Source organism: Acanthochromis polyacanthus, chromosome 9, assembly GCF_021347895.1.
Source record: "Acanthochromis polyacanthus isolate Apoly-LR-REF ecotype Palm Island chromosome 9, KAUST_Apoly_ChrSc, whole genome shotgun sequence".
Classification (NCBI taxonomy): Eukaryota; Metazoa; Chordata; class Actinopteri; family Pomacentridae; genus Acanthochromis; species Acanthochromis polyacanthus.
Genome location: NC_067121.1, coordinates 15,796,878 through 15,810,580, shown reverse-complemented (window position 1 = coordinate 15,810,580; position 13,703 = coordinate 15,796,878). Strand labels below are relative to the sequence as shown.

Here is a 13,703-nt window from a genome sequence, read left to right as displayed (position 1 = left end):
GCTGAAACAGTGTAGCGATGGTTTAAAGTATCTGCTGAGGCGTCTCTTTGTACCAGGATTTTATACTTCAAAATAGAAATGACTAAAAATAGAAAAGACTAAATGCTTGGAAGTGTTTTGTTATTTGAACTGTTATGATGAAAATAGTTTGTAGAACATAGTGATTCAACAAGCATGTGTCCACATAGATGACAGAGATCATTTTAAGAAAAAGTTTTGAGGTGTGTACACGCTTGAAAAAGGAAATACTGCTGCTGCTGCTGCTGTTGCTGCTGCTGCTGTTATTATGGCTGTGGTAGTGGTATCTTAAAATTGTTTAAATCATGAGGCTTTAAGCTTTCCAGTTCTTTAATTAAAAATTCAGTCACAGAGGCACCACATAGCTCAATTGGTTGAGTGGGTGACCCAGGAACAGGGGCTATTGTCCCCGATGCAGCAGTCATGGTTTTGAGTCCGACTCACATTCATTTGCTGCATGTCCTTACCCCCCCCCCCCCCACACACACACACACACACTCTCTTTTCCTCACGCTTCCTGTCTCTCTCTACTTACAGCTATAATTTTAAAAAAAATATCTAAATTTGTAGAAGAATTTTCACTTGGCCCACATAGGAGCAGGTAAGTTTTATGAGGTTAAACTCACTGAATACAGTAGAGCATATAGAAGTTCAAACAACCAGACACTAAAACTACAGCTATAAGTTTGAATAATGGACTTCTTCAGCTGAACCCAAACACACTTCCAAAAACTCAAAACTCAAATGTTAGAAAGTTCAGCAGAGTCGCTGTGAATATTAGACAACTGTTTTTACAGACTGACTCATTATGACTAGTAGCTAGTTAAAGAGTACGGCATTTTCGGAATATCTTATCACCCAACTTACACCTTGATCCTAAAATTAAGTAATTTTTTCCTATACATTTAGTCATGTAGTCCTGGTGTAACCTGGTCACTTTTAGCAAAATTCTTTTTACTGACACTCAGCCTGACCTTTTGACCCTTGTAAGTGACATATCAGGTTGTGACATGTCACTGCCTCCCACTGGATTTCATACACGATGATGACCACACAATATACACAGTTCCATTCCACAAACCATCAGATTATAACTCATACTCACACATTTCCCAAATGATTTGACCTTTGGCTTTTGAACATTTTGTTGAAATGGCGTCAAAGCTTTGGCCTTTTAAGGACACTACTTTCAATGTCATCCATTTAGCAAAGCACAACACCATTCACACATACATGATCAATATCCACTCTCTGAAAGAGCGTGGTTCTGTGAAAACAGACGGGTGCACTTAAGGAATGGTAACCAGGTGTAGGGGAGGAAATACCTGGAGCATTCCTTCCAGGAATGTTTTTATTAGCCTTTTTACAAATGTCGCCATTTCGAGGTGTGTACACTATAAAGTGCACTGCAGGCTGGATCACTCAGTCAAGCGGAGCATGGCTTCAATGGGGAACCTGTGTCGAGGATGGGGTTATGTTATTTGAACAGCTGGCACAGTTTAGTTCAGCATGTTCAAATGTGCACGGGTCTGAGGCTGTCGTACCACACAGACGAAAAAACATAGGTCTTCCCCAGTTTTCAGCAGGATGGACTTTACTTTATACAGTGTCATCATGCTCAAAGTGTGGATCGAGCAGTTGAGTTAACCTGCTGACTCTAGATCAGTGCAAACAAAACAGAAAAAGCAGAATTTGCATTAAATTGACACAACTAATTATCAATGTAACCCTTTCCACATCACGTCCAAATATGAATGTTAAAGGAGTAGATCAGCTATTTGCCTTCTTGCAACCAGTAAAATGAGAAAATCGACACCTCTTTCATGTTTGTGCGCAGAATATTTACAGTGCCTTGTGAAAGTATTCGGCCCCCTTGAACTTTTCAACCTTTCGCCACATTTCAGGCTTCAAACATAAAGATATAAAATTTTAATTTTTTGTCAAGAATCAACAACAATTGGGACACAATCGTGAAGTGGAATTAAATTTATTGGATATTTTATACTTTTTTAACAAATAAAAAACTGAAAAGTGGGGTGTCCAATATTATTCGGCCCCTTTACTTTCAGTGCAGCAAACTCACTCCAGAAGTTCAGTGAGGATCTCTGAATGATCCAGTGTTGTCCTAAATGACTGATGATGATAAATAGAATCCACCTGTGTGTAATCAAGTCTCCGTATAAATGCACCTGCTCTGTGATAGTCTCAGGGTTCTGTTTAAAGTGCAGAGAGCATCATGAAGACCAAGGAACACACCAGGCAGGTCCCAGATACTGTTGTGGAGAAGTTTAAAGCTGGATTTGGATACAAAAAGATTTCCCAAGCTTTAAACATCACAAGGAGCACTGTGCATTCAATCATATTGAAATGGAAGGAGTATCAGACCACTGCAAATCTACCAAGACCCGGCTGTCCCTCTAAACTTTCACCTCGAACAAGGAGAAGACTGATCAGAGATGCAGCCAAGAGGCCCATGATCACTCTGGATGAACTGCAGAGATCTACAGCTGAGGTGGGAGAGTCTGTCCATAGGACAACAATCAGTCGTACACTGCACAAATCTAGCCTTTATGGAAGAGTGGCAAGAAGAAAGCCATTTGTCAAAGATATCCATAAAAAGTCTCGTTTGAAGTTTGCCACAAGCCACCTGGGAGACACACCAAACATGTGGAAGAAGGTGCTCTGGTCAGATGAAACCAAAATGGAACTTTTTGGCCACAATGCAAAACGATATGTTTGGCTTAAAAGCAACACAGCTCATCACCCTGAACACACCATCCCCACTGTCAAACATGGTGGTGGCAGCCTCATGGTTTGGGCCTGCTTTTCTTCAGCAGGGACAGGGAAGATGGTTAAAATTGGTGGGAAGATGAATGGAGCCAAATACAGGACCATTCTGGAAGAAAACCTGTTGGAGTCTGCAAAAGACCTGAGACTGGGATGGAGATTTATCTTCCAACAGGACAATGATCCAAAACATAAAGCCAAATCTGCAATGGAATGGTTCACAAATGAACGTATCCAGGTGTTAGAATGGCCAAGTCAAAGTGCAGACCTTAATCCAATGGAGAATCTGTGGGCAGAGCTGAAGACTGCTGTTCACAAATGCTCTCCATCCAACCTCACTGAGCTCGAGCTGTTTTGCAAGGAAGAATGGGCAAGAATTTCAGTCTCTCGATGTGCAAAACTGATAGAGACATACCCCAAGCGACTTGCAGCTGTAATTGCAGCAAAAGGTGGCGCTACAAAGTATTAATGCAAGGGGGCCGAATAATATTGCACGCCCCACTTTTCAGGTTTTTATTTGTTATAAAATATCCAATAAATTTCGTTCCACTTCACGATTGTGTCCCACTTGTTGTTGATTCATAATATCTTACATAATATCTTTATGTTTCAGGCTTCAAACATAAAGATATAAATTAAAATTTTATATCTTTATGTTTGAAGCCTGAAATGTGGCGAAAGGTTGAAAAGTTCAAGGGGGCCGAATACTTTCACAAGGCACTGTAGCTACGACCAGTTAGCTTAGTTTTGTATAGAGACCAGAAATAGCAGGCCAGCTTGCCTGGCGCTGGAGTTTTTTCTTCACTGTCACAAATAGTTAAGCACCAACAGTTCAGCACTTGTAAAACAATTAAATCTTGTTTAATATTGCTCAAATGTGGTGATTTGCTTACGTGGTCATGAGCAAATTTTGAAAATGCGAGTTGTAAGCTGTTGCTGTTTCCCCATTTCAAGATACCAAGGCAGAATCGAAAAGGCAATCAACGTATTTTCGAAAATGTAAAAGAAGCATAAAAAGGAATTCAGTACTACTTCACAATGTGCTCTGAGCCTGACCAGCACTTTGAATTGTCATGTATCAAAAGGGGGGTCTGAAAACACTCTCGTGCTTTCAGAGTGGCCCACTTCAGGCCCCTGAGAGCTTGCCTATTCTAATTTATTAAATAAAAAGCACCTTTCTTTGCACTTTGGAGAGAGAAAAACAACATTTTCACAGCCAGTGAAGCCATGTGTGTGTGGTGTGACAAGTGGGACCGGTATGATTCCTGGTGTTAACAGCTCATAAATTTGGGCCCATCCCCTCAGTGCTCTACTGGCTCAATTATATCCACATGTAGCCATTATTCTTTCCATGCTAGTCAGAGTGAGCTGCATATTTTTAAAAGGTGGGTTTCCATAACACTTGCTGAAAGCTTCGTTGGTTGTCAGGACACATGTTTGGGTTCTGTGGAAGCCAGACGCTAGCTGTTTTAGAGCAGAAGTGCTGTGGAACGCAGCAGGGGCCAATATGTGCTCTTTGATTTCAAAAGTGTCACCTCTGTGATGTGTGTCGAGACAATAAACAGGTTTATTACCTGGACTGAATAGCAAACAAGATCTAGGCTGAATTTTTTTCTGGCTTTTCTTCACAAAAATTTGTTTATTGAGACATGGTGATGAGTTTGCTGCAGGATATTGCAACACTATGTCTAGAGGTTTTTAACAATATAACTAACATTTATTGAATAAACTAATCTCAAAGTACTGTTGTCAAAAGCCCTTTAATACATCCTACATTCATGAAAATTTTAATGTTTCCCTCTTGTTGAAACTGTTTTAGAGAAATTTTGTACTGCATTATTCAGTACGTTTACATGAGACCTTAAATTCCTCTTTAATTTGGAATTAAAGTAATTCCGCTTTAAAATCTCCTTGTAAGCACTTAATTCCGAATTAAAAAGTTAATTCTGAATAAACTTAATTCCGAATGAACTACCTGGATTATTCTGATGTTAATTCCAAATAAACTAATTCCTGTGTACATTCTATTCATGTATACAGTTAATGTTTAGTTAATTCCGGTCATTCTGCGCATGCTTGGCTCCTTGCCTCACGATGTAGTGACGTACATGTTCTGTGATCTTACTGGCGCAACAGAAGTAGTATGCCATTGCTGACTTGCTGTTTCAAAACCACAATAAAAAACAAAGTGAAAAGTGTGCTTTTTAGTTGTTCCTCCATGTTGTTGGGGAAAAGAAATGCTGCGGCAAATGGAGTTTGTTTTCTTCCGGTAAACAGGGATACGTCACGTCCACTCCCTGTTCAATCAGAATCGTTTCCAACGCCCAAACGTGCGGTCCATGTAAACCTTAATTCGGAATTAATATTTCCATGTGAATGCGAAGCACAAAAGTTTAATTCTGAATGAGTTAATTCCGAGTTAATAATTCCGAATTTAAAAAAAATCATGTAACTGTGGCCATAGTGAGATGTGTTTCAGTTATTTTTTCCAACAGTAACTATACAAAAGTTGTGAATAATGTTACAGTGACCACTCAGTATTTATTTCCACTTAACCTTAAATCAATTATCATATGATGATATATGAGGATATAATCAGTTTTATTCACATTTTAGTACTTCATTTTTCAATTCAACTCTCTGGACCCAAGTAAAAATGCATGAAATACTGGCTGAGTTTGTCTCAGTGTTAGAAATCAAGAGTTAAACTGGTCTCTTTGTGATCTCCTGGTTTACTTGACAATATAAACACCCAGGCTGCATCATTCAGCATATTATTCAAGTGAGTGTAATGCAATTAACTACTGAGTTACTGAAAGCTATGTTCACTGACAGCTACCTTAAACTGTGAAACTCAACTGATCTTTGGTTATGCTAATTCGCCATAGAAACCTTGTCGAATACTCCCAGCAGGTACAACTGTGTGTCCAGGATTGTCCCTGTGCTGTTTTTGTAGCAAATGTTTGAGGGTTTCTGAAATTGGAGCAGGACTGGAGCCAGCTCAGTGAATGTCATGCTGCTGGTGCGTGCCAGCCTTTTCTGCTAAACATTTATCTCCCCCCTTGTCAACCTCCCTCTTCTTTTTCCAAAAGGGAGGGTAGAGAGCCTCAATGCTATCATTCTTTGATTCTGTTTGAATCTGGCCGCATGTGAGCAGGAAAAGGAGCCAAACGTGCTTCCTGAGTGTTCTGGGGGGAAACGCTGTAATAAGCAAAGGGGTGTGTGGTTAAAAATAACTGGCTATATAAGCCCAGAGCAGGATCCCACTCACTCTCACTCAGTCAGGACGTTCTGTGCAGGCCCGCCACTGCCTCTCACACTTACACACTGTTTTTCCATGGACATTAGCGGAGTACGCCACATAAGGCAGAGATGATGTGTCCAAATCCTCACCACGGTGATGAAGCATTTACAGACCTGACACAGACATGATGCATGTCTGCATTCATGTCACTAATTTGAACAGCCCAATAACAACTTATAAGTGACGACATACATACATTTGTACAGCAGATTTCTGTAGACAAATATACAGATATACACTCACTTCATTTACGTTTTTATCGAAATTTGTATTAGTTTTGTCAAAACTTAATATTTTAGGAGACTGAAAGGTCACCTGCTTTTCCAGTGGCACTGAATGAACAGACTCATAAAGATAGGTACAGTACAACTTTTTTTTAAATGATTAAGTGAAAGGATGAGGTAGAAGCACAGTGAAGATACTGACATTTATTTGTATACCTATACTGTCTGTTGACAGTCTGTTGACTGTACTATCAATTTTTCCTTTATGTTTTATTTCTAAAAACAAAAAGAAAAGAAAAAAATGACTTTGTAGTTTGCTTGACCCTTCAGTTTCTGTTTTTACTTCCTTGCAGAAACAATGTTCTATTTCACTGTAAAGCATAAAGAAGAAAATCACAAACTGATTTGGACAGAGCAGAACAAAATGTCCAAAATTCTCAATGTTAGTCTAAAAGTCATTCATGGGAAAGTTTTTTGTAAGAAGAGGTGTATGAAGAAAATGAATTATTTTCAAGAATTAGTTTCACAAATGCAACATCTCAACAGCTTCATGACTCGTTAACAACTTGACAACTTGTTGATAACATGGTAACTTAGCTGTACAGACCAGACAGCAATACCAATGGTGCATGCTTTACAATTGTGAAATGGTATGCTGGTTGCCCAATGGTAAAACTATTGTGTAAATCTCAATTCAGGGAAAGAGATTTTCACAGGCTTCTGTGGAAATGTTGCTAATCTACATTTGACACTTGTTTTGACAAAGATTTCAGTGGTTCCTCTTCTCCAGGGAAAGTCGAATGTGCAGGTCACATGGGATTGCAGGTTGGGAGACGGTGTTTTGAATAAAGGACACAGGGTCAAGAATCTGAGGAGGACACTGGATCCCTGCCAGCTCCAAGGTGTTTGTCCTATTTTTGACCTCTGACCTTGCTGTAGAAGAGACAAGCAAAAGAAGAATTCCCCTACAGGAATCAGTAGACTCCCACTTATGATCTTCTTATGAATCTCTTTCACGGCAGCCTCCACAGACAAATGTTTTTACGAGGGCTGCAGTCAGAGGACTGTCCCGCCCATTGCATGTGAGACTCTGAACATTTGCTCAAATGAAATTCTCTCACTGGGTATGTACACTTCTCCAAAGGAAGTGACGGATTAGAATGAAATACAAACCTGTCTCTTAAACGTCATGTCAATTAGTGAATGCTCCCACCAGACCTGCCAACTACTTCTTTGCCTTTCTTATCCCTTTGCTGTCCGTCACAGAGCAGAGCACACTGTGTGCAATTTGTGCTGCTGCAGTGCAAATGTTTCAGTCATGTCTGGTGACATTTGAATCCACCAGGTGCATGTTGTCTGTTTAAGTCTTCATACAGTTTTTGTCAAAAGTTTCCTGCAAACCAGATCTGATTGCATCACAAAATTTCACAGATAGACTGAAAATATGACAAGCCTCCCTTGTTCAAGGTTTGGTCAGTAAAGTTTGATCTGTTATACTTTAAGGTCAAAAGCTGCTAAATGGATGGAATAATATAATAATATGACTTAACTAACTTTTCTTTAGAAAGACTCAGTCTGTCTTTTTTTTTACCCATTTCAAATCTTTGTCTATGGCTAAAAAAACTGTGTCCTGGCTGTTTCTTAATAAAAACATAAATGAGTTATTAATCTTCTAATATAACGTCACCATTTCCCCAGAATGTAAGACAAAAAATAGTAAGTCACTGTGGACGAAAGCCTCTCAGATCAGTGAGGTTATGAAAATGTCATTGTCAAATGGCAACAAAATGATATTCTGTTGTGGTATCCTAGTTGTGGTGAACAGTAACTGTAACTCAACAGGTGAGAACCTCAAAGTGACCTTATCTTGCAGAAAGTTTCTGGAAGTAAATTATGAGATATGACTAGCAAGAGTTCAGAAGTGGATTAGGTTCTCTAAATTAAACTTTGTAATATTGCAAGGCATAGGTAGCTGAGCAAGAGGGGAAGTGAGAGTGCCCTTACTCTCACTAGTAGCAAAGCAGAGGAGGACTGCAGCACAGAGCAAGGGTCAGAGTCAGTGGTCAGGGGTTCAGGCATCAGGCTCTGCTGCCACTAAAAACACATTTCCTCTCTGGCTTTACTGGACTCCTTCTGTGTGACGCACTTTCCACTGAACTCACAGCACAGATCAGGGATCAGGATGTGGAAACCTCACAGCTGCACTGACAGAGTTTACTGGTGATGGCGGACATGACAGCCTGATGATAGGTGATGAATCTGTCATGAGGAGCTGAGTTGTTCTGAGTTTGCTCAGGACATCATCACAACAAGGACTTTTACACTTTTCAATGTACGTGCTGCAGAAGGGCTCTCTGTTTTTCTCTCTCTTGGGGGTTTCAGGTAAAAGTGATAACACGTGGTTATTCTTGCAGCACTTGTGGAAAGTTACTGCATACATTCTGCACTTCACTGAAACTCTGAGCAAAATATACTTTACATTTGGACTGTGAAATATTTCAGAAGGAGGCTTTGTGTCTTTTACTTCAAGTTCCATCTCTGGCTGATAACTTGCCATTTTGCAAAAAAACTAAAGTATCTATCATTACACAGCATTTTAAAATTAGGCCCCACAACCAGATCAATGGCTGCATACAGGTAAATGCATAAGTAATAACTACCCACTATTCTAATATGAAGCGCATCACTGACTGTGCCATTCAACCTCCATAGTAAGTACACTACTAAAAGTTTGGGGTAATCTACGCAATTTCATGTGCTCCATGAAAATTCACACTTTCATGTGCTAACGTAATTGCACAAGTGTTTTCTAATCATCAATTAGCCTTCCAACACAATTATCTAACACAATGTCCCATTACAACACAGGGGTGATGGTTGCTGGGCCTCTGTACCCCTATGTAGATATTCCATTAAAAATCTGCCGTTTTCAGCTAGAATGGTCATTTACTACATTAACAATGTCTAGACTGGATTTGTGATGAATTTAATGTTATCTTCATTTTTTTTTTAAATGCTTTTCTTTCAAGAAAAAGGGCATTTCAAAGTGATCCCAAATTTTGAACAGTAGTGTACATCTTGAAAATAATTTCAATGTGCTTATTCCAAATAAATTTTCAATGCAAAACGTTTACCTGGACATGTTCAAACTGTAGGGCTGCTAGGTTAGCTATATTAAATAAAGAACCTGATTACGACTGTTGCTGTGTCTGGGTACAAGGGTTATCATAAAATCACCAAGTTACACACTAGGTGGCTTGTTGACCTGTGGAGTCAGAGGATTCCTGCTGAGGAAACAATCCCACTGTCTTCGTGTCAGAAACCAGATCTCTCAGCAGAAACAGCGACGAGCGCGCAGGATGATTTGTGATGTAAATCAAACCCCAATCGATACCGCAGCCCCCAGCCTGGCATTTACACCTGAATGGGACGTTACCTTAAATCGTGTTTACATTACGAAAGGTTAAGAGTTAAAAAAAAACAAAAAAAAACAAACCCGACAAACCGTTTCAGACGAGCCTGGCGCCTGTTTGGACAAGCATGCTGTGAGCGAACACCATCCTCATTAATAAGAAAGAGCCGAGAGCAAGACAAAATACCGACAACCGCCATCACTTTTGCAATGACCTTTTATGCGCTCTTACACCAATCTGAACGATTGAAGTAGTTGGTTTTGTTTTTGTGTCCTTATAATCAGCAAAAATGAAGAATTTTGAGCCCTGCAATTAAATCATGAAATCGTATACAAAATAAATAAATAAATAAAAAGCAGCAAAAAATATAATGTCGCATCCAATGTATAATTTGGCGCTTTAGGACATTTTTTTTAGTGCCAAATGCTTTGTGACGTGTCTTCCATAAGTAATCACAGTATGCCTGTATTTTATTAAGATCATTTCTTATTTTGTTTTTCTTCCCAGAGTTTGACCCACTACTCCAAATTCAATTTTATTTTTCATTATTGCTCATCCCTACGCGACCCTAATGAGGATAAAGCGGTGTCTAGAGAATGGATAGATGAATTATTGCTCATCAAAAGAACCGTATGTCCTCTGTGTCGCTAATGAACTACTGACAGTTTATATTAAGTTGCTGGATGCGGCTTGGCCCGCAGCACTTTCTGTCATTAAGCTTGTTCTTTTCAGAGTATTACGTAAGTATCTATGGTTGCTATATGTATTTTCTTGCAACTTTTGCCTGCGTCATATTGTGGGCGAGGCCCTGCGCATTTAAACTGCGCTGCTCTCAGTCGGTCTCAGACTGAGCCGACAGCCTAAGGAGCGGCTTTATAAAGAGCTAAATTTACCGAACTTTACGTTGTTTCCTGAACTCTCACAATTGGCCGGGCGCGCTCGAGTTAGAGAGTTATAAGGTTTGGAGGACCTCCTACCACTTTTAAATTTGTTCATGTATTTGGACCACAGCTGTGGAGAGGCGACAGTGAAATAGGCGCAGACTCTGGCGCAGCTGCCGCTCAACAAAACGCGACTTTGACAAGAGATAGGTTTTTATTTCACCAAACGATGGCCTTATCCGGAGTGATGCTACCGTCATTTTCGACATTCACAAGCCAAAGAGAAAAAAATTGGGAAAACGTAAGTTTGGAGTTATGTTGTGTTTAAAAGTTTGTGGGTATGTGTGAGTTGGATTCGATTTGTGTCGCTTTGTTCCACATATTCCGATTAGAATGATAGTATTATTATCTTGCGATAGTTTTGAAACTAATTTATCTGAAACAAGAACAAACTGTAAGTTTGTATAATATTATTAAATGAACTTAGTTTCAGACAAATATTTTCTGAATTGAAAATTGTCGTCTGCAACGTCACATACAGCATTTTCAGTAACTTTGTATTCATCATGTATCAATATCTCTTTTTTCCTGCAGAGGTGGAAAGGAGAGATGGACAAACTAGTCTCTTCCAGCTGCTCCATGCTTGAAATGGTACACAACCTGGACAATCAGGGCAAAAAGGACGACGAGGATCTGAGTAATTATTTGGATCTGGATTTTATTCTCGCCAACACAACTGGATCAGACAGCGCGGTGGACTATGAGGGGACAACAGACCCCAACATGTACACGACTGGAAACTCTGTGCCATCCTACGCAACAGACGACCACCGCTCTCCGCCACCCCCGTACGGCGTCAGCCTCATGACAGAGCTGCTCCGCTCCGATGCAACCAGCAACTATGGCATTACGCGCAACCCCAGCGTTCAGGGGAGATTTTATGTCAACACGTCGCATTTTCCCCGCCCGGACAGCATCAAAGTGGAGCCTCCAATGGACAGTTACGGCCCCGTTTTGGGCATGGTGCCCCAGAGCTGCAGCAAAATCAAGCAAGAAGGCAACGTTTCGTGCATGATGTCCTTTGAGCAGCCACGGGTGGCCATCTCTCCCCGGGCAGCCAGCAACATGACTCCGCCTCTAAGTCCTGATGATCAGGGAGTTTCGGACTGCCAGGCACAGGTTTGCCAGCCTATAAACTTTCCACAGAAATATCACACAACGGTGGCTTTCCAGCACCACCCTCAGGCACCCCAGATGCAGATGCCGTACCACGCTCCGCACGCTGGCTTTGGCTTGTATGATGAGGGTCTCAACCTTCAGCCTGGCGCGCAGAGAGTGATGCTGACACCACCTTCATCTCCCCTGGAGCTGCTGGAATCCAAACCCAAAAGAGGTCGGCGCACGTGGCCACGGAAGCGCACAGCGACGCACACCTGCACCTTCGCTGGCTGCGGAAAAACCTACACCAAGAGCTCACACCTGAAGGCACATCTTCGAACTCACACCGGTAAGTTTGAGCTCATATATACCATAATATATACAACCACGTTTTTGCGTAATTTTGCGGAAACAGGGCAGCACTGTTTTACAAACCATGTTTCCTTTCTCAGCACATGTTAATAAATTTCAATGTTCTGTCACGCAGGTGAGAAGCCGTACCACTGTAGCTGGGAAGGCTGTGGATGGAAATTCGCCCGCTCAGACGAGCTGACCCGTCATTTCCGCAAGCACACCGGACACAGGCCCTTCCAGTGCCACCTGTGTGAGCGCGCCTTCTCCAGGTCTGACCACCTGGCGCTTCACATGAAGAGACATATGTGAAGGAGCCCACATAAGTACTTGGGGTTCATGGGGATTTTTTGTTACTTTTATTGTGATTCAACTGTATTTTTATTTAAAATGTTCTCATCATGACCAAAGTCTTTTTATATGTAATACTGAATTTAAAAAAAAAGTTTTAGTGTTATTATTTTCTAATAACGTAGCTGGTACTACTTTGGTTCTATTAAGCTTTAGAAAAGCTTTGCTTTACAGCAGAAAGACCAAGAAGGGGCTGGCCCTGTATATACTACTCTTCTTTGACAGAACTGGAATGCTGTGTTAGACACAAAAGTGCCTTTCTATGACTGTGCTACTGTAAAACTCTGTGACAGAATGACATGGCCACACATTTGTACATGTTCTTGGTGACAGGAGTAAAATGCACATACAGTTGCCTAACATGTGCAAAGACAATGTTTTATTTAAACTGCCTCAATGTCTGAATGGCCTTTACTGTTTTATAAAACGCTTTTTCCTTTTTGGAACTGTTGTCTTCTTGGTGTGAAACTCTTGGATCCAGCTCCTCTGTACACTATCAGGGCTTGATGTCCTGTGCATTATTTTTTACTTAAATTTATATAAATAAGTACATGGATTTTATACTGTAAAATGTGTATTTATTGTAAATATTAAAAAGAACTAAATTGAACAATTGACTGGTGAACTACTTTTTATACATGTTTAGTGATTTAAGATACATCTTGTTCATATATTTAGTTCAATACACCACATCCACTCACTCCATAAAGGTTTCATAACTGCTTGAAAATAGGTGTGGCCAACCTGCAGATCATCTGATCAGTTACACTAAATATGTTATACATCTTGCAATTGTATACTGAGACTGGAAAACATGAGCACTTTATTTCCACTGTGATGCTTTGCAGCTGCAAGACCAAGAAGGGCAGCCGCTTGTGGGCTTAGCCTATAAATACAAACACTCCATTTCCATAATTACAGAGTGAGCCAGGAGCCGTCTGGACAGAGGGGCACAGCAAACCCTCATCAGGGAGCCCTTAGACTCTCTTTCTGATGGGTAAAAATTATAGTAGGACATGAAAGGGCCTTAATACTACAATTACACACAGTCACTCTGCACTACAGTTTCAAAGTATCCAAGTCTGCGCATTTTGTGCCTGTGTGGTGTCAGCGAGCATGTATCCCCAGCATCAAAGACTGCATTGAGAGCATGTATCAAAACCAGATGGTATTTCTGAAAAGACAGAATATTACTTTCATGATTATTTTAAAACTT

General features: G+C 40.5%; 1 protein-coding gene across 1 annotated transcript; it reads left to right on the top strand.

Annotated features, from left to right (window-relative positions):
• Positions 1-10,588: 10,588 nt before the first annotated feature.
• On the top strand, positions 10,589-13,104 carry klf2b (Kruppel-like factor 2b). Its single transcript, XM_022203693.2, has 3 exons — positions 10,589-10,928; positions 11,222-12,134; positions 12,273-13,104. Exons 1-3 carry the CDS (start codon positions 10,857-10,859, stop codon positions 12,446-12,448), a joined length of 1,161 nt encoding a protein of 386 aa, XP_022059385.2. The 5' UTR covers positions 10,589-10,856; the 3' UTR covers positions 12,449-13,104.
• The last annotated feature ends 599 nt before the right edge of the window (positions 13,105-13,703 follow it).